The following is a 20409-nucleotide window of genomic DNA, read 5'->3' as shown; positions in this document are numbered from 1 at the left end:
CTCTGTACTCACACAGTAGTCTTGACAATGTCAGAGTGAATGCGTGCCACACCATTGACAGCGTGAGAACCGACCACACAGAGGTGAGCCATGTTTATCCTCTTTGGGTCGCCCTCCTCGATCAGAGACATCCTGCGCAGACGATCTGTGTCACCTGGGTAAAGCGCAGAGATCCTCTACAAGACACAGACACACCGATACATGATCAAAAAAATGCATCAAACTGCAGAGCTAGATGAGGGTCATGCATCATGTTGAGAAAAATTTTATAAGTTATTATAAAGTCACCATTTTCTCATTGAATGTAGTTTAATATGTGATACAGTATTATTCAAAAGTAACATTCAAATATATTACCTTTTATTCCTTAGGAACATATTTAAGTGTGAAATTAAAAAACATTTATAAATAAAAATGCAATAACACATCAGAGCTTAAATGAACACATGACTGCTCACATATTTCCTTACAGGTCACATTAACTAACACATAAAGATCAGTTTAAACTGTGTAAAGGCATTAATACAACCAAGTTCAAGTTGCTTTATTAGCATGACATTTAATACAGTATTGCCAAAGCATTTTAAATATGTAATAACATCAAAGAAAAAATACAGTAAATAAGAAATAAATAATAAAAAAACAGATAATAAATGTAATAAATATACTAATTATAATAATAATAATAATTAAAAAGTTGAGATTATTTAAATAAGATGCATGAATTTACATTAACCATTTCTTATGGTGTGTAGGATGTATTCATATTTTGCAGCTAGTTTAGATGTCAATTCATCCTCTCCAAATACATGGCAAAGTTTCTCTGAGTCATTTAAATAAAAATATTAATTACTCAATGTTTCGAATTGGGGGGAAAATGTTTCTCTAATTGTGGTGTATTTGGGACAGAAAAGAAAGAAGTGTGTTTCATCCTCTATTTGGTTTGTGTCACGGATTTTTTATGTCTGCCCTTTTCTATTTCCAGGTCATGATCACAGAGGCGATATTTAGAAAGCAGGTGTTTTTTTTTATAGTTTTAATGATAAATAATTTGCCAACTGTGTGTTCTGTTTAGGATGGAATAACATTGAAGTTTAGTTTAGAGGTTGATTTCAGCTTTTAGTTTTTCATCATAATCATATTTTAATGTTTTGTCAGTTATTTATGTTTGTGAAGGTTTTGTTTGGGTTTTTTTCAGTAGTTAAGATACAAGTGTGTTTAGAGGATAAAACACTGTAGGTTTTTCATTGGCCAGAAGGGCTTTATAATGGACAGACTCGGGGTCAGACTGATGCAGGCGCAGCCAGAATTGAACCGCTTGTTTTTGAATCTCCAAGTTCAGCGGATATAAACCCAATTCAGCCCAGCAGGCAATGTTAGAGGTGTTTCTGCGGATATGTAATATATTTTTAGTAATTTCTAATTATGTTCATTCAATTAAACTTTTATTCCAATTTTCTAATTTTAATACTGGTCCCCAAATTTCACTCCCATATAGTAAGATTGGTTTGATAATAGCGCAATATAGTTTATTCCATTTTTTAGTTGGTAACTGTAATTGGCCAAAGCGTGATTTTATGGCATAGAATGCTCTACGAGCCCCCTCGCTCAGGGTCTTGACAGCGAGACTGAAGCCAGCAGAGGTGGAGATCTGAATGCACAGGTAAGAGTAACTGCTACAATGCTCTACAGCAGAGGTCACCAATCTTGGTCCTGAAGGGCCGGTGTCTCTGCAGGGTTTAGCTCTAACTTGCCTCAACACACCTGCCTGAATGTTTCAAGTATTGATTAGCTTGTTCAGGTGTGTTTGATTAGAGTTGGAGCTAAAATCTGCGTGACACTGGCCCTCAAAGAACAAGTTTGGTGACCCCTGCTCTACAGCTTTTCCTCTGTATGTGAACTGATATTTGTGTCCCTGAGATCTGGCCTTCTTCTGGAACACCATAGCTGCATCCGAAACCGCCTACTACTCAGTAGGTACTGCATTTGAATTTAAACTTATGACTCGGCCGTTAGAAAAGTACGTTCTATACAGTATGAATTTGAAAAGTATGAATGGAATTCGGATGTACCACATCCGCCATTTTGTCATGGTCACATGACCTACCTGCGTCAGTTGTGTCGCCTCACTTCCATTCATAAATTCTCTCACAGGGTATTACGGGATAGCGCAGCATGCATGGGATGCGCACTTCAGAATCTCGCCGGATGTAGTAAGTCATCCGGGTACTTCTCGCCTACTGATTTTCGAATCCTATGAATTCGGACATACTACTCGGCTCGCATACTGATTTTAGCGTACTATATAGTATAGAAGTGTGCGGTTTCGGACGCAGCCCATGACTTTGGTTTTGTCCAGGTTGACCGTCAGTTTCTCACAGTACTGCTCCAGCAATCCATTTCTCCCAATATTGCAGGTGTTTGTCCATCTGTAGTTTTAAAGAAAAAGTCATCCTCTCGTTATTTTGAACATTAAATATGATATCCAACCGTTCAGATTTTTAGGGGGTTCGAGTTGTAGCCACTTTCGAGTTGCAGCTTTCTTACTGGTTGCTAGAAGTAATTTTAATAAATACTTGTCTTTTACCATTAAGTTGGTTGCGATATTCCCCAGGTAAATTGTTGTAAAAGAAAAGTCCACATCATCATCAAAAATATTTCATATTGTTGCATTACAACCTGCCAGCGTGACTCAATAGCTGGGCAACTCCAAAATATGTGAAAATGGTTTGCTAATGGTCTTCCCCACATTTCAAACAGCACTGCAACCTGTCCTTCTCCCATGTTTGCATGCATATTAACTTGGGCATTATAAAGTATCTGGTAAGATTCCTCCAGCAAAAATCTCGTCACATTTAGCTGGAAGAAGCGGCCTGTACAGAGCAGATATTCAACCAATCTTCCTCTAAGATTCCCCTTTTAGTCTGTTGTCATTTGTTGTGTGCTCCATGGTGGATTGGATGGAAGAATACAATTTTGAAACAAGCCTCTTACTGTCTTTCTTCTTATAGATGTCAATACCTAAATCAATTAAGTTGGGGAATGGTTCTCCAAACATTTGATCTCAATATTAAAGTAGGTCCTGGTTTGCAGGTACCTAAAGAAATCACATTTGTCCAGACCGTACATATCTGAGGTTTTCTGAATTCTAATTCCACATTTGAGAAAATTAAACTAAAAGTAAAAAAAAAATTTAAAAGAGTCCAATTTAAATCTCAAAACTATGAAGCAGGAAAAATGTTTTCAATATCGATAAACAAGTGTTGTTCTTGATGAATGAGCACCAATATTGTTTGCTGAAAATTCAGCTTTGAGTTCAGTTAAAAAAATTATTACTGTGATTTAAAAAGGCAAACCTTTTTTTTAATTTGCAATAATATACTGTACATGAGAAGAATAGGCTTTTTTAACATGTTGACCAAACACACTTTTGAACAGTAGTGTGTGTTTGTGTATGTGTGTGTCCTTACATCTAGGTGTCTCCGGTTGATCTCGTAGACTATCTGCAGATGTCGTGGCAGAAGCTTCTCGAACATGTAGACAGGCCAGCGCTCTAGAGCCTCAGGCAGCACAGTGTGGTTTGTGTATGCACATGTTTTGGTGGTGATTTCCCATGCCTGCACACACATAAAAAATAACTAAAATCAGAAGTTAGCAAAAACAAAATAATTGATTTGTTTTTTTTTTTTTTAAAGTTTACCAACAGCATGAACACATTTCTTTATATATGCAGCAAGTTAGAAAAAAATAAGTTTTTTTTAGTTTTGTTGTTGTTGAAGTTTTAATTTTGTTGTGTTTTTGTAAATATGTTTGTTTAAATATCTTTCTACAAATGTCTTATTGATTTTAAAAATATATTTTTATTATGGTTTTATAAACAGAAATTTTGTTTTACGTTTTTGCTTATTTTAGTAAATTTTTAAATTACTGATAATAAATTAAACAAAATAACAGTTATTTTTCAGTACATAAGAAATGAAAATTGCACACAAATTAAAATTCACACAAAAAGATATCTTCTATTTTTATTACAATAAACTATTGTAAATATTTTTAAGAATTTTATTATTTATTTTACCAAGTAACATAATTGATAAGTAAATAGAGTATAAATATATGAAAGTATACATAAAGTATATTTTATTTACTTGGCAATAGGGGAACTATAGTTTCAAGTTTAGTCAATATAATTATGTTAATGATTCATTATTTAAATTTAACAAGTATTTTTACAAAATTTAACGAGAAGATTTATTTTAAAGGTTCAATAGGTGATTGCAGTAGGTGATATTTTGTTGTGCTGGTTGAAAGTCTCTTCACATTCCAATAGTAATGATTTAAGTAAATGATCTAAATGTGTTTATATGTATTTTTATATTCTGGGTAAGGCATAAGACTAAAAAATGTTCATCCAATTAAAATTTTTCAGGCTGACAATTCCCATAATTCTGATAAGTAGCCCAAACTGTCTGTCTGTCAATAAATGTAGATTTGTACATCTGTGCAGCCGTTTACAGAGATCTGCCATTTGCACATGCATGCGCGTTCACCTGCACACAAGAGAGAGTGACAGCGGTAAAAACAAATGCTGAATCAAAACTTTAAAATCCTGAATCAATATTGGAGTTAGTTTTGCACGCTGGAGGAAGGATGACACCATGGGATAAGTAGTTCTTTTACACAGGTAATGTTATGTTTTAAAACTATTTTAGTCACGCAAAGCTGATGTAGATTGTGTTGTGTTATGAATGGGTTATATGCACACAAGTGTTGTTCAGCCACTGGAATCTTCTGGCCAAAGATTGATGAGACTATTTCAGTTTTATAAAGGGACCTGTAAGCATCGATATTGTAGATTTTTATTTAGTTTAACAACACCAGTAAATAGCGCTATTCTGCCTAGCCTGCTTTACTGAGCTGAAGTTGCTTTTATGTTCCCATTGGTTCATTTTTGAACAATGAAAGCTTGTGATGAGCTCCCTATATTGTTTACCATGCTACTCTGAATATTCAGTCTAAAATAGCATGCAAGTATGGCTTAGTAATAAGTGTAATTCCTGTACCCTGCTGGCCAACCACTAAGCATACAGTAGTGGCTTTAGGACAATGTGTGAGAGAGTGAGACAAGCGAACCTTATTGAAATATTGCACATTATGACAAGTTTTGCTTGCTACACAAGTGAAAATGTGCTAAATATACTGCAGTGTTTTGTTTGGAATTGTAGTATTATAAAGTTTTCTAACTGGCGAATGACATGAATTAGTGGGTTGTCTGCTGTCATCTTTAAGCTGCACGTTCATGATATCAGAAGGCGTGGCTCTGGACAGCAGGGAAGGGACTGTTTCAAAAATATTATGCTAGTCAGTTAGCATTTTGACAGATCAAATGCTGCAACTTTAACTATAACAAATGAATTTGTATGCTTTTCATTTTAACTTGCTAACTATTTTCAGTAAATTTACAAATAAACCAAATTAATACTGTCTTTCTGACAGTCTAAAAATCCCACCTTCTCCCAGTCCAGGTGCTCAATATCCACCAGGATCCTCATGAGTTCAGGAATGGCCAGAGCTGGATGGGTGTCATTAAGCTGGATCGCCACCTGACAGAGTCATATTCAAATCATTACAACCAAAAAACTAATTTGGAGTATTTTAAGAGTTTACCACACATACAACAACAGCTCCAGCCACATGTATACTATGAATGCAAAACTACCTTCTCATGAAACGTTTCAAAAGAAGTGCGCACAGGATCCCTGCAGCCGAACTTTGAGGATTTGAAGCGTCTGATGATGTCCTGAAGAGTAGCAGCCACTACAAAATACTCCTGCTTTAAACGCAGCTCCTTCCCCTCAAAAAACTAACACACACACATCAGTTAGAAACATATACATCAATACTTTACTTTCTGTCAGTCTTTTATACATACTCACACACACACACATATTCAGGTTGCATAATAATTCTGTGAACAATTGCTCACTGTTTCTCAAGACTCCACATTAGACTCACGGTTTTATACTTCCTCACTGTATTACACATATCTGTGTTGCATAAGACTGTTTTCTCTGCTGTGGTCTGCTATGCCATATGCTACATTCCAGCATTTACACAGTCTAAATATACACACACATGACAGAGTTGTTTTAGTGCTGTAACTAAAACACATATCACACACACACACACACACACACACACACACACACACACACACACACACACACACACACACACACACACACACACACACACACACACACACACACACACACACACACACACACACACACACACACACACACACACACACACACACACACACACACACACACACACACACACACACACACACACACACACACACACACACACACCCCTTAATTTCTCTCTGTGTACATTCACTCCATCAGGTTTCTCCAGCACAGGAAAAAAAGTGCTTTAGCCTACATTTTTTTGAAAGTATAAAAACCTACTTAAACATACATGTTTGACTGCAGTTTCTAGGTCAATTGAATACTTCAGGGCAATATAATGTTAATAACTTTTGTGTCTTTTCACATGAATGATTTTTAATTAATAAAGAATTGCTTTCATGCAGTTCAACACCAAATAAATACCACAAAACAACTTAATAGTGTTCCCAGAGATGGGTTGCTGCTGAAAGGTCATCCGTTGCGTAAAAACTTGCTGGATAAGTTGGCGGTTCATTCCGCTGTGGCGACCCCGGATTAATAAAGGGACTAAGCCAACAAGAAAATGAATGAATGAATGAACTTAGTAGTGTCTATCTGTAATCAAATATATTTTAATGTATATAAAATATTAAATAGAGGGTTGGGTCGATAGAAGATGCCCTCGTTTACACTATACCGCTGAAAACGCACATCACGTGACCCCATACATACTGTCATGAGCTTGTGTGGTGAGAAATCGAGTCCCTCCTGCAATCGATTCTACTTAGGACCCCCAAGGGAACGTCTGTGATGAATGCCTGATCAAAAGCTATTATTGTGATCCCTTGTTGTGTGGTTAATCAGAGCTGCGTTAGCTTATTGTAGCCAGGAGGCTAACAGTAGGGGTATGATTATGCTAGCACATAAGGTAACTGGGCTAACTAAACAGTATAAAAGATAAATGCTCACTTTCATAACCCATGCATCCCTTTAATTCTACACAAGTATACAATAGGGTCAATATAACGTTTATACATGCCATTTTAATGGTGAAATGAAGTAGTCACGCTTTTTACATTATATAAATAGGAACGTTATTTCATATACTGTACTTTAGAATTAGAAACTACAATTTATACCTATAACAACTCCAGTAAAACTATAGGATCACTCGGGGTCAGTGATTCTCAGAGGGACTCTCCGCGTGTCTGAGCTGCAGCAGTCAGTAGGTGCTTTGAGCACAAAACTCCAGAGCAGAACACATCGGAAAGTTTAGCAAGGATGTACCACTAGATCGTGTCTCACTATAGTTGTTAAACGTGAGATTTAATTAATCTAGTCTCCCTCTAACAACTCTTTGTTCTTATGAATTTATCATGTAACGTGTCAGAGCGTCAGTACACTGCTTCAATCTTTTGCTTTCACACTTGAACTTAGTAATTTTAGCAAAAACTTTAGATGCTGTTAGTTGGTTTCTGTTGGTTGTGCACCTTTTTTACCAACCCAGTTTGTCGACGCCATAAAAACGAAACAGATCACTCTGCCTATTCATGCCAGAATCCTGAGGAAAAAAGGATTGACAGGTGGCAATTTGTGTGCAACTTATCTTTAATTATTTATGATTTGGTAAAACAAAGACCAGGCGGGTCAGCTAACGATAGGCTACAAGTAATTAATTTGTTATGAATTATTTATGATGCGATGCCATCGTACATAACGATGTTTCACATTAGACATTGTATAATGCCACATTGGTAGATATCGCCCAATCCTAATCCTAATTTTATATATATATATATATATATATATATATATATATATATATATATATATATATATATATATATAAAAAAAAAAAAATATATATATATATATATATATATATATATATATATATATAAAAATATATATATATATATATATATATATATATATATATATATATATATATAAAAATATATATATATATATATATATATATATATATATATATATATATATATATATATATATATATATATATATATAAATATATATATATATATATATATATATATATATATATATATATATATACATGGCCAGTTTGCTCAATAGCTCACTTTTAGAGTGCTTGGGTTCAAGACAGAAAAATGGCACGTGAAATTGAGGTTAAACTATATTATAGCCGTGCACTTTTTTGCTTTGAAAAACACTAATCGCTGGATTTAGAGAAGGGGTTGGGTGATCTGTACAACAAGCCCTACCTGCTCATCTAGTGTACAAGTAGAATGTGTATATGAAACATACAACAAAATGTACCCCAAGTAACCCATTTCAGATTTGTAAAAATGTAAACAGCACCCTCTAGTGGATTTGTCATCTGAAATGTGCAATGAAATGTACCGGGAACATCTTTTTGCAATAAGCCTGGGCTACTTTTATCTCTGTGGGTGTACATTTACTCTTCAATCTGCATTTTATAGCACTGCAAAGCACATACTTACATTGTCATTGGGGTAGAGAACCCGTGAGATGTTCTCAGCCAGGTTGCGGTCCAGTACTGCCTGGATGTAATCGCCAACATTAACTAGGTTTAAGAGAGAAGAAGATGTCAAAATCCTCATATTTTTCTATCTTTCTCACCTAATTTAGGGATCGAATTTTAATTTAAGGCTATTCATACTTGAAATAGTTAAAAGGTGCTGCATGTAGGCTTTAGACTCTTCTAAAGCATAAAAATGTATTTAAGAAACATGCTAATAGAACATTCTTGTTTATTCTTGTGATAAAGTCAGTCATTTTTCTTTGAAAATGTGCAATCTGTGTTGGAATGTCTGTCTTTGTTGTGGTCTGTATAACACTGTTACTGCCAGTTTACCCAATTATATGTCGGCACCCCGATTGCCTTATGGAAAAACAGCATATTTCATTTCAATTATGAAGGCAGGCATGCTCGTTCCTGTTTGTGTTGTCAATCTGACAACCAGTGATTGCGTCTAGTCATTGAAGGAGGGGCAGGATAAAAAAAAAAATAGTAATAAAAATTCTCCAACATTTTGAATTTGGACTGCAATACCCAATTCTACATACTGCACTTTTTCTCTGGTTCGATCTAAACCAGTGGTCACCAAACTTGTTCCTTGAGGGCCGGTGTCCTGCAGATTTTAGCTCCAACCCTAATCAAACACACCTGAACAAGCTAATCAAGCTCTTACTTGGTATACTTAAAACATCCAGGCAGGTGTGTTGAGGCAAGTTGAAGCAAAACCCTGTAGGGACACCGGCCCTCCAGAACCAGGATTGGTGATCCCTGCTCTAAACCAACAAAACAGAAATGCAAGATTTTTTTTTTCTTTTTTATGTTTATTTCATTTCTCATACATAATGAGAAGATGTGGAACCTCTTTGGGCTACTTATGTTATGTTTGATAAAAGGTTTGTGCTGTTTGGTACGGCTATGATTTTTTCTTACTTTTGTTTTGTTGTCTTCTTTGTTTCCAATAAAAAAACTAATGCATTTTTCAGCTTTCTATGTGTTGAAGTAAAGTATCCTTGCTTAATAAAGCTAAAAAAAAAGTTATTTCTTTCTGTCCCCAAATAAAAGATTTAAGCCTAATTTTGATCAGTAATTTTTGTTACTGATATTGTTACTGACTGTAGAATAATGCAATGGGCTCTATGTACAGCTAGAGTTTTATAGCCAACGATAATTTTCCGGTAAGAGCTTAATGTGAATATTTTCAATTTCACAAGGTTGTTTTTACAGCATCGATGTTATAATGTAATCACAATACATTCAGATAAATAGACTTAAGCATTCATTTAGTTGATTGAGCGTAAAACACGATTGTTGTAACAACCGTTGTAACCACTAGCATCATCAGTGGCAACAGGTTAGCGCAGAAATTCTATTAAAAATACTGGTGTTAAATAAATTGTCATATTTTAAAGACCTGGCGGGGGGAAATGAAATATAATGCAGTGCTTCTTGTCTGGTCAGAGACCTACTTCATATCGTACATCTAACTGGCAGTGGAGATGGCTGATTTTTAAAGAAATCAGATCTTAAACGTGACAATTTTGTAATGGAAAGACTGTTCACTGAAAGCACTTGGGCTGCCTGGCTGAAAATTAAAAGTCTGTGTGCATATAGGCCATTGCACAGGAAAACTTGCACAAGCGATTTAAAGGAAAAGTTCTCCCAAAACTGCTCTAAACTTTCTTCTGTTTATCACAAGACAAGATAATCTGAATAATGTTGGAAAAAAAACTGCTATTGACATTCATTGCAAGAACAAAAATACTACAGAAGTAAATGGCTGCTTTTCTTCTAAAATTCTTCAGTATATCGTCCTTTGTGTTCAACAGAAGAAAAAAAATAAGGATGTAACAAAATGATGGCAGAATTTCTCTTTTCTGGGTGTACTATCACTTTAAGGAATGACTTATGGCATTTTATGTGACAACAGAACTTCACAAAACCTTTTGTGTACATGTCTGTTATAGATCAAGACCTTTAATGCACAGCTCAGAGGCCCTACAGTGTTGAATGCGCCTCTGAAAAGCAGTATCTCTGGGTAACGGTGGCCTTCTGCCAACTCATCTCTTGTTTCTTAGGCGCTGCTGAACAGCACTGGACCAGACGCCTATATTTAGTATTCTACACACAAACCTTTCCCCAGGAAACAAGTTAAACTCCAGAGAGAAGGTAAGTTTAGTCCAGATCAGAATTATTTAATACCGTTTCAGTAATACTGGAAAATTCAAGCAAATCATTTGAACTATAAAAGTACTTGGAAGCTGGGATCCAATGGTTTCATTTACTTTCAATGATAAAGCAAAGTACAGACCATTAACGTGTGCATTTGTGCGTTTTCTTTCATGTAAAGTTAAATAAAGTGTTAAAATATGTAACATAATTATTGCGTAGACTCACATTCTTGCAGGTTGAAATCATTAGGAGCTTTGGCAGACCATAGTCTCATAGTATTCACAGTATTGTTTTTATAACCAGGCACAGGAGTGTCATAAGGCATTGCAAGCACAACCTGCAAAAGACAAGAACAAGTTTTAATCAGGCTAAATTTTAATTACATTACATTTATTAAAGGGTAGGCACAAATTTTGCACTAATATAAAATGGCGTTCTGTAAGATTACATTTTTATTTTTACTTTTTTTTACTTTTTACTATTATTCAGCAAAGATGAATTAAATTGATCAAAAAAACTTAAAATTTCTACAAAATTTTATTTCTTTTTTTTCTATATGAAAAAAAATCTTTCTATTTATTTAATTTATTTTGGCAGATGATAATCATACATTATGGTAACACTTTATTTTGATGGTCCATTTGAGTATTAGTAGACTGTCTGCTTAATATCTGTTCATACTGCTGCTAAACTGACATTTAACTCACTATAATAAACTTTACAAGTACATGTCAACCTACATTAACCCTAACCCCAACCCTAGCACTAACCCTAACCCCAACCTAACGGTCTACCTATAATTTAATGAGAATTACTTGGCATGTAGATGCAATGTAACTTAAATTCAACAAACAGACCATCAAAATAAAGTGTGACAAACATTATTATTGAATACCAAATCATAAAATATATTTCAAAATAAAAAAATAATAACATTTTCCTTAAAACCAGTGCCTGTTGATGTATTTTGTTTTGTCATTTGAATTTAGTTTAACCGTTTTCCCCAGTCATCTTATCAGAGGCTAATTTAGTTATAAATAAAAGCATCACAATCGACCAGTTTAAGTCACTGCACTCGATCAGGGCTCACTAACCTGAGTGTCAACCCATTTTGGTCCGTCATGTGTGTGTTCCACTCGCCCATAGAAATGCACAGGCAGCATGTACTCAGGACGGGCCTTTTCCCAAGGGTTACCATAACGCAGCCAATCATCAGCTTCCTCAATCTAAAAAAAGAGCATCCGGAAAATAATGTTATATAGTTTGGACAAGGTTCAAACACTAAGCCAAATGTCAAATCCCCCGACTTTTCCCTTGTGCTGTTTGATGATGTAAACTGTAACCTTTTTATCATACTGTATAAATAGGTTTGATTTCTGGTTGTGCAAATGTGGTTGTGACTTGCAAAAAGAATAAATAAGGCATGGAAAAAAATACCATAACAATAGGCAAAACCCACATAAAAAAATTTATAGTAATTTATACTATAGAGTTTTTGAACCATACTATAGTAAAGTTTTTTTATTATATATACACACACACATGTATTTACAACTCTTTATTAAAGCATGCTGTAGCCACAGCCATATCACCCTTCTGCCCAATAATGTTTACTCCTTGAAGCTAAGCAGAGCTGAGCCTGGCTGGGAGACCACATGGGAAAACTAGGTTGCTGTTGGAAGTGGTGTTATTTGTATATTGTCATTATACTGTCAGTGAGCACCGTCTTTTGAATGAGATGTTTAACCGAGGTCCTGACACTCTGTGATCAATAAAAATCCCAGGCACTTCTCTTAAAGAGTAGGGGAGTAACCCCAGTGTCCTGATCAAATTCCCTTCATCTGCCCTTAGCCTCCCAGTCCTCCACATCCACCAAAATGGGTGTATCATTATCTTTCCTCTCCCCCTATAGTTGGTGTGTTGTGAGCGCAGGCCGTTGTCATCCAAGTGGATGCTGCATACTGGTGGTTGTGAGGATCGACCCCACACCCCCCGCACCCCCTTATGATTGTGAAGTGTTTTGGGTGAAGGGCCATACACGGTAAATGCTAGTTTTTACTCAAGTAAACTGGTGAATTGTAGTATAATATACTCTGTATTTGAAGAAAACTTGGTTCATTTGTTTTTATAACTGTAGTTATTATTTTACCATAGCAACTATAGAAATACCACAATAGAATACTTACTATAATATTATTTAAAAACAATATGGTATTAACAGTAAATTACTCTAGTATTTTTCCATGTGGGAAACAATGCAATTGAAAATGGTTTTGAAAATTATATTTTGTTAAATGAAAATTTTAAACGACAATAAAAATCAATGATATTCCATGACTTGAAAAAAAGGAAATAAAATTCCCTGACTTTCAGTGTCTGGAATAGATATTTGAAGGATTTGTTCCTTCTACTTAAATAAAAAGATCATAGATCAAAGATGAGATGTCATATTTTAGTGTCTGCAAAAATAAATTAATTCACAAAAGTAATTTCACATTTAAATTAAATAAAAGTAAAATGTTTTTTTATTTAACATCAAAACAAAATAATGTTCAATTATTACAATTAATTTTCATATCATGTTTATAAATTTAACTTATTACAAAGAGGCAAAACCTAGTGCTTTAAAATATAGTGGCAGGGGATAATGATTAAAAACCTTATTTAATAAAAATAAAGAAAAAATCTTTAATACATAGTCGTATTTAAAACAAAAACCATGTGATTAACATGATTCCTTTTGGTCTTTCTATGATATATGATGGTAAAAAAAGTATTTACTAAAAAGGTCAAATTAAAAAGTAACGTTAAGTTGTTTCTATGATAAATTATGCATTGACAAAATCAGTTTTGGTTTACCTGCCAGCCATGGGCAATTTTCTGATTGAAGATGCCAAACTCATATCGAATGCCATAACCATACGCTGCCAAACCCAGAGATGCCATTGAGTCCAGAAAACAAGCTGAGAGAAAAAGCAAACACCAAACAAACATTAATAAGGGAATCATACATTAAAGGAAGATGCAGGAGTATTCTACAGTTTGTGCTGTCCTATAGCTCAAATAGTAGAGAATGTACTCGCAACATCAAGGTTGTGGGTTCAATTCTCAATGAAGGCAAAACTGCTGAAATGTCTGCCTTCAACGCAATGAGTATTAAATAAATGTAAACATCAGTACCTGCAAGACGCCCTAGACCACCGTTTCCCAATCCTGCATCCTCCTCAATTTCCTCCAGTTCTTCCAAATCAAGTCCAAGCTGAAGATCAGCACCATCAAGCCCAAAAAATAAATCAATACAAAAAAAGAGCAACATACAATATGCAAAAAATACTGTTTAACAATTGGTGAAAACATGTAATCTGATTACGCAAGCATTCAGCCTCATATTTCAGCAACAGTTCGATAAGGAAGGTTTTAGTGTTAGTTTTGCAAGCATGTGGTGACTGCTCCACATCCCCCATGAACACTCTGTGGGTGAGCAGGGCAAAAAACAACAGCTGTTTCTAAAGTTTCAGGATGTTGAAGTAAGAGCTCTGGGCCAGTTCTGCTATTCAACAACAGACATTCTACTATTGTACTGTAGTAGGTTTGCTGATGCACTTTACCTGATAGATGGCTTCATCACAGGTATTCTGTAGCCCAAGGTTTATCATGGTGTTTTGTAGAGTTCTGCCCATGTAAAACTCAAGTGACAGATAGTGGATGCGCTGTAATGGAAAACACACACAGGAGTAGAAATGAGCACAGAGACAGCAGAAGCGGATCATCCAGCTCAACACTTTAGAGAGCATGTAAAAAGATTTAACAGAAGATGCTCAGTCTTACAGTCTGGAAAATTCTTCTTCTTATGTTACAACAACTAATAAATAAAGCCATAACCATGTTTGTTAATTGGGAAATATTTAACTATTAATAGTGACTAATAATACAACTACAGTATATAGTGACTTGGGATCCTATGATTGGAGGATGATGATTAGCTAATGTGGACCATCTGGGTCAATCATGAGCACATGCTCATCTCAAAATTAGTTTAAAATTAAAATTAAACTTAACTTAATATTTACATTAAAATGTTATGATGTTTTGAAGATGAAAAGACAGATAAAAGACAGATAAAAAGACAGTTTTAAACAGTCAACTTTATTATGATTAGTTAAGTTCAATACTGGTAATAATGAAATGTGGTTTCTGAAAAATTGATCAAATGTGCATTATTTGACATTGTTCCTGTACAAGATATAAAATTAAATTAGGTTAAATTTAGGATTTTTAAATAAAGATTTTTCTATTCTATTGTTCTATTTTTTGACAGAAGCACAGTACAATTGTTGAAATAACACCATAAACTATTTTAATTCAAGCATTTTCAAGGACCTATGTTTGTTTTAAGTACTTTCTAGGCCTTGAATTTTTGTCTACAATTTAAGTACTTTCAAGCAAGAGCATGAAATTGGCATGGACGGAGGGGACGTGTCACCACTAATATCTACCAATTATTGAAATGTCCCTACCAATAATTTAATCACCTTCAAAATAAAATAATGCTCCATCTACCTTAGTATCCTACAGCCATAAGCCACAGCCATATCACCGTACATCCCAAGACTGGTTACTCGCTGAAGCCAAGCAGGGCTGAGCCTGGTCAGAACCTGGATGTGGGGACCTCATGGGAAAACTAGGTTGCTTTTTGAAGGGGTGTTAGTGAGGCCAGCAGGGAGTAGCGGGGGCGCTCAACCTGCGGTCTGTGTGAGCACTAATGCCCTAGTATCAAGTCAAGTTTGCGATGAGTCCACTATAATACTATTAACCAAGGCTGTGCAATTAATCGAAATTCAGTTTGGATTTGGCCTTTATGATTATGAAAAACAATAATCGGGATAAAACAGTTAAACTGAGTCAAACATCTCTCTAAATTTCTCTACATTCTTACCTCCTCAAAATCATACAAAAATGACTTGTGCAGCATGGAACGTGATTCATTAATGGTTATTTGTTTTATTAAGTGTTAATATTTATTTTATATTATTAGGTACTTTATTCATGTTTTCATTATTCAAAAACAATACTTCATTGAACATTTCAATATTTTCAGATTTTTTTTTTGGCAAAAAAAAGCAACATTACATGTTCAGACAAAGATGTTGACAGAGTTTGAAAAAATATTTAAATCAATTAATTGCTCATACAACAGTGAGACAAATTAAGAAAAGATATTACACATTTCCAAAGAAGAAATAAACAGCATATAATACTCTTCAAAAAACTTGGATTTTTTTTATTATTATTTTTTTTGTGGATATTATGAATCATTAAGGATGATGATTTCAGCTTCTCTTTTAATGTTCTGAAAAAAAGTCACCAATAGTTTGTACATTTTTGGGTAAAGTATCCCTAACTCATGTCTGTTCCAGGTTGCTGAAGTACACCAAGTTTAATTTGATCTCTTTAGCCCAGGATCAACTTTTCATAAGAGTTCATTCATCAGATGTCCACACTGAGAAAGGTTTACAGTCTGCTGAAGGGCTCAAATCCACACAGAACAACATCTGAATACCACAGCAATAAAATCAATGCATGCTTCATTTCCACATGTTGCTTAATCTCTTACTGTAGGTTTAACAACAGTAACACAGTGTTTTACTGTTTTTCCAAGAGTCTGAAACTTTAACAGCATCTAACATCTGACACGAGTTCCTAGAAATGCTTCTCGTGTTGGTGTGCTCAATCTTATAACGGTATCTGGTTTCATTTACAAATGTCTACACAAGAGGAAAAAGCAGGCTTTCTGAACTGGCCCCAAAGGCAGATGAAATAAAACACTAATCTCTGGAAAGAAGAAGCCAAGCTTATGAATTTTGGACAAAGCCCAGAAAATTGTTTCCAGAGCAGGACCGTTCTTGTGCACTCTTACAACAAATAGCATTGAATGAATGAATAAATGAATGAATGAATGAATTACTTAATTAATTAAAGTGACTTTCTTTTAAATCGTATAGAGTTCAAGTTAATCAGCAAATTAGTCATATCTAAATTCACAACATAAAGATGTTAAGAGTTACATCAGAGAAGCCACAGAAGACCTGAAAAAAGCGCTTTCTCTTATTAATCATCAAAAAAAGACTCATAACTCATAATAAATCACCCCAGTTACAGGTGTCTATTATTAGCCATGACTTGAGTGATTCTGTACATGGACAATGTCGGTGCATTAGATAAGGCCCATTATCTTCTGGCTTTGACAGTATAGTGTAATCTGTACTTGCCCTAGTGAGCAGAGCATCAAGTGGTTGCTAAATACTTGATTACTAATGACAACCGGCAGATCACACTTTTTTCAAATGCTCAATGCATTAACAAATGGGTGACAATGAGCATAAGAGGGACATAATGCTGGAAAAAACAACCAAACGCTACAGAAAACAATGAATGATTCACAATAAATGAGGAATTCAAATGACTGCCCATGCTATATGATTATGCTCACACTACTTTATATATTATATATGAAGAGTTCAGATGCAAAAACCTCTTAATGTCATCTGAAATGTTCTCCTAAAATGAGCATTTTCGTCTGCCTTCTTTGTTTAAGTTTAGTTATTTCACTAGAAAGGCAATGAAAAGAAGATTTTCGTCACTATAAAAGTAAAATTACTGGGCCTACACACAGGAGTCAAAGAAAAATGTTAATTTTAGAAGAAAATATCAAATGGCTTTTAGAGGTTTGTGCATCTAAACTCTTCCTATTCTGTCCTAAGTAAATGTAAATATATTCACAACATGTTTTTTTTTATTTAATTGTAATGAATTGTGTCACAAAGCAGTGTGTAATTCCGCAGTTATGCAATTATGGGAAAGACACACTTGCCATATATGTGAATTTTGGTGTCTGCATCAAGTTAAATTGACAATTTGTGTGCACACACACAAACATACACACACAAATAATTGCAAGTGTCTACTATTTAACATCCCAAATAAATTTTGTTAATATAAAAGGGCAAAATATGGAGCAAATAATGCTCCATTGCCATTAAGTAATACAGTAGTAGGCCTGTCACAATAATCAATATACTGACTTATCACACAATACATGGACAAGACCTTAATCATTTTTGGTGATGCAATATATATCACCCATACATTAAAACCAATTCTTGCAACATTTTAGCTGATTGTGCAACATCTCTATCTCTGTTGGGGGTGTTAGTGTCAGTATGGTTAAAAACACTGTAGTATTTACTATAATGTACTTTAATATATTTATTTGGCTGTCTGACAACTGAAAATGGATCTGGCAACTGAAAATGGATCTTTCGCAGCCTGTTACTGTTTACCTTGCGTTTTTTGTTAAAATGTGTTATTATTTATTTAGGATATTTCACATTCAGATGAAAACACCTAATTATTAAAGCACTATGATTGAATTAAATATTCTTAAGAATAAAATATGATGTGTTCTTTGGAAGAGTGTACTTGCACTGTGATGGTATTATATTGTCATTCTGTCATTACTTACTGAGTGGCTGAAAATGGTCTTAAAAAGACAATAATATCGTTCATCGTGATATATTTTGGTGCAAGATATCGTACAACAAAAAACAGATATCGAAACAGGGATCAAAAATGTTTTTCAAAATTGTCCTAAAACAATAATGGGTGTTGTTCATTGGTTTTAGGACAACTTTGATGAAATTTTTTAAACTACTTCAACTGCTGACTACTGTATACAACTCAAAAAGTATAACTAACTCTGACATTTAGTTACTATATATATTAAGAAAAGGTGACCACAATAAGTTCTTCTTTTTCCAGTGACTTCTTATGACAAATATGTAAACTAGTGGTTTTAAGGACAGTGACACAGTACAAATATTTAAAATATCAATAGTTATTAGTATTTTGGGGGTGGCACCATGGTGTTTACATGTAGTAACCTATTTTAATGTCATCAAATGAGCTATTGTTCTACATACGCCTGAAAAATATATATTTACTATACAAACTTGATTTAATGGCATTTTACTGTAAATTATGCAAATAACAGTTAGGTAAGAAATATTATTATTATTATTATTATGATTATGATTATTATTATTTTGGATTCCTCTACTGCACAAGCATGTCACTTCCTGGCTTCCTGCACAAGGGGAAATCAGGAAGAGAGCGTACCTTCGGGTCTTTCTCATAGTAATACTGCTGAGTGCGGATCCAGCGGCCCACCAGGTGATCCCGCACAGTGTGCGCCAGGGCGAAGTAATAATCCCGCGGTGTCGCCACATTGCGGTCCTTCACAAGAGTGAAATGCAGATGCCTGTTGAAGCTCTTTTTGATTTCAGCAACATCCCCGAGTCCTGCTATACCACGAACACTGATCTGCTTGCGCCTTTCATGGTCGGTTAGCGGTTTAGACATGTTGTCAAAAGCAAAGGAATGAAAGTTTGGACCCTTGACTTGATGTGCACAGGTTGTTGCGAGTGTGCGCGAGGACTTTACACGCACTATTAGCTCTGAGACACACCCCTATGTCAACTAAAGAAGAAAGTGGGCGGGACGTACAGTCAGCTTGTTTCTATTGGCCAGTGACACTTTCGTTATTGCATTCCCATAGGCTGCGTGAGATGTCAATCATTCCGGTAACACTAACTAGCAACAAGTTTATGAATATACCCAGTCAGAAGATGAACCCTGGCTCAGGAGATATGTTTGTTTAGATTTACTGTATAAACAGCTTTATTTGTCACTATTATGTGACATTTTTATAAAACTCAGCTTTAGTATGAAGACCTATAAAGACTTGCCTACTTCCTTTCGTTTCATACAAACCGAGTTTTCACTAATGAATTTAGTTTGCCTCTTTTACTCATTGCTTACAGTTGTGGATTGATTTATCCATCTAATCTGTCCTTATAAGGAACGAGATTGCAGGCTACCAATAGAAAACAGCTATAAGTGGGAGGAGTCTGGTTTATGCATACAGCAATAGCACAAGTTACAATAATCTACTCATTTAAGTCTATCTGCTCTGAAATTATGACCTTTTAGATCATTTAATTGTAAAACAGCAAATGATATTTTTCAAGGTCAACAGACAAAGTAATAGTAAATATAGTAATAGTAAATATAAGAATGTAACAATTCTATTAGACTGCTTAAAACAGATTGCCCAAACTAGGGCTCATGATGGCCCACAGTAACCTTTGATTTGGCCCACCACCCCATATGAGAGGAGAGGAAGAATGATGGGAATGGTTTAGATATCGTATGTGACCTTTAGTTAGTTTGTAATATTGTTGAGCTACATTAAATGTTTACATTTAAATGATGTAAATTAATCAGATTGGTAAATGAGATGGATAAAAGACAATGCAGAGACTTAGGTGAGTGATTCAAGGCAGAGGCAGACTGTTATAAATATGATTGCTTGTATTGCAATAAGTTATAACAAAAAAAGCTAAACTGCTTTAGTTAAAACGATTCAAAGTAATGTTTTCTATTTATCAATATTATTAAAATAATTAGGAAATGAACCATGTC

General features: G+C 34.7%; 2 protein-coding genes across 3 annotated transcripts in view; both read right to left on the bottom strand.

Annotated features, from left to right (window-relative positions):
• Positions 1–19378, bottom strand: part of pygb (phosphorylase, glycogen; brain) — a 28557-nt gene extending 9179 nt beyond the window's left edge. Inside the window, exons 1-11 of one of the 2 annotated variants that reach the window (XM_087288818.1) lie at positions 19045–19378; positions 14478–14579; positions 14050–14128; positions 13729–13832; positions 11964–12095; positions 9473–11206; positions 8663–9270; positions 5720–5863; positions 5511–5603; positions 3471–3617; positions 13–176 (exon numbers count right to left, since the gene is read on the bottom strand). In XM_087288818.1, coding sequence (XP_087144944.1) covers positions 13–176; positions 3471–3617; positions 5511–5603; positions 5720–5863; positions 8663–8782 — 668 coding nt within the window. In that variant the 5' untranslated portion in view covers positions 8783–9270; positions 9473–11206; positions 11964–12095; ... (2 more) ...; positions 14478–14579; positions 19045–19378. The remainder of the gene's footprint in view (positions 1–12; positions 177–3470; positions 3618–5510; positions 5604–5719; positions 5864–8662; positions 9271–9472; positions 11207–11963; positions 12096–13728; positions 13833–14049; positions 14129–14477; positions 14580–19044) is intronic. The other variant, NM_212809.3, reaches the window with a different exon arrangement.
• The window catches only part of LOC141378555 (uncharacterized), an 876076-nt gene that overhangs the window by 291332 nt on the left and 564335 nt on the right, over positions 1–20409 (bottom strand). The gene's annotated exons all lie outside the window — the stretch shown is intronic.

The sequence above is a fragment of the Danio rerio genome, chromosome 17 (assembly GCF_052040795.2).
Source record: "Danio rerio strain M-AB ecotype USA chromosome 17, GRCz13ab, whole genome shotgun sequence".
NCBI classification, from domain to species: Eukaryota; Metazoa; Chordata; class Actinopteri; order Cypriniformes; family Danionidae; genus Danio; species Danio rerio.
Note: the sequence above shows the minus strand (reverse complement) of the source record. Positions and strands in the feature narration are given on the sequence as shown.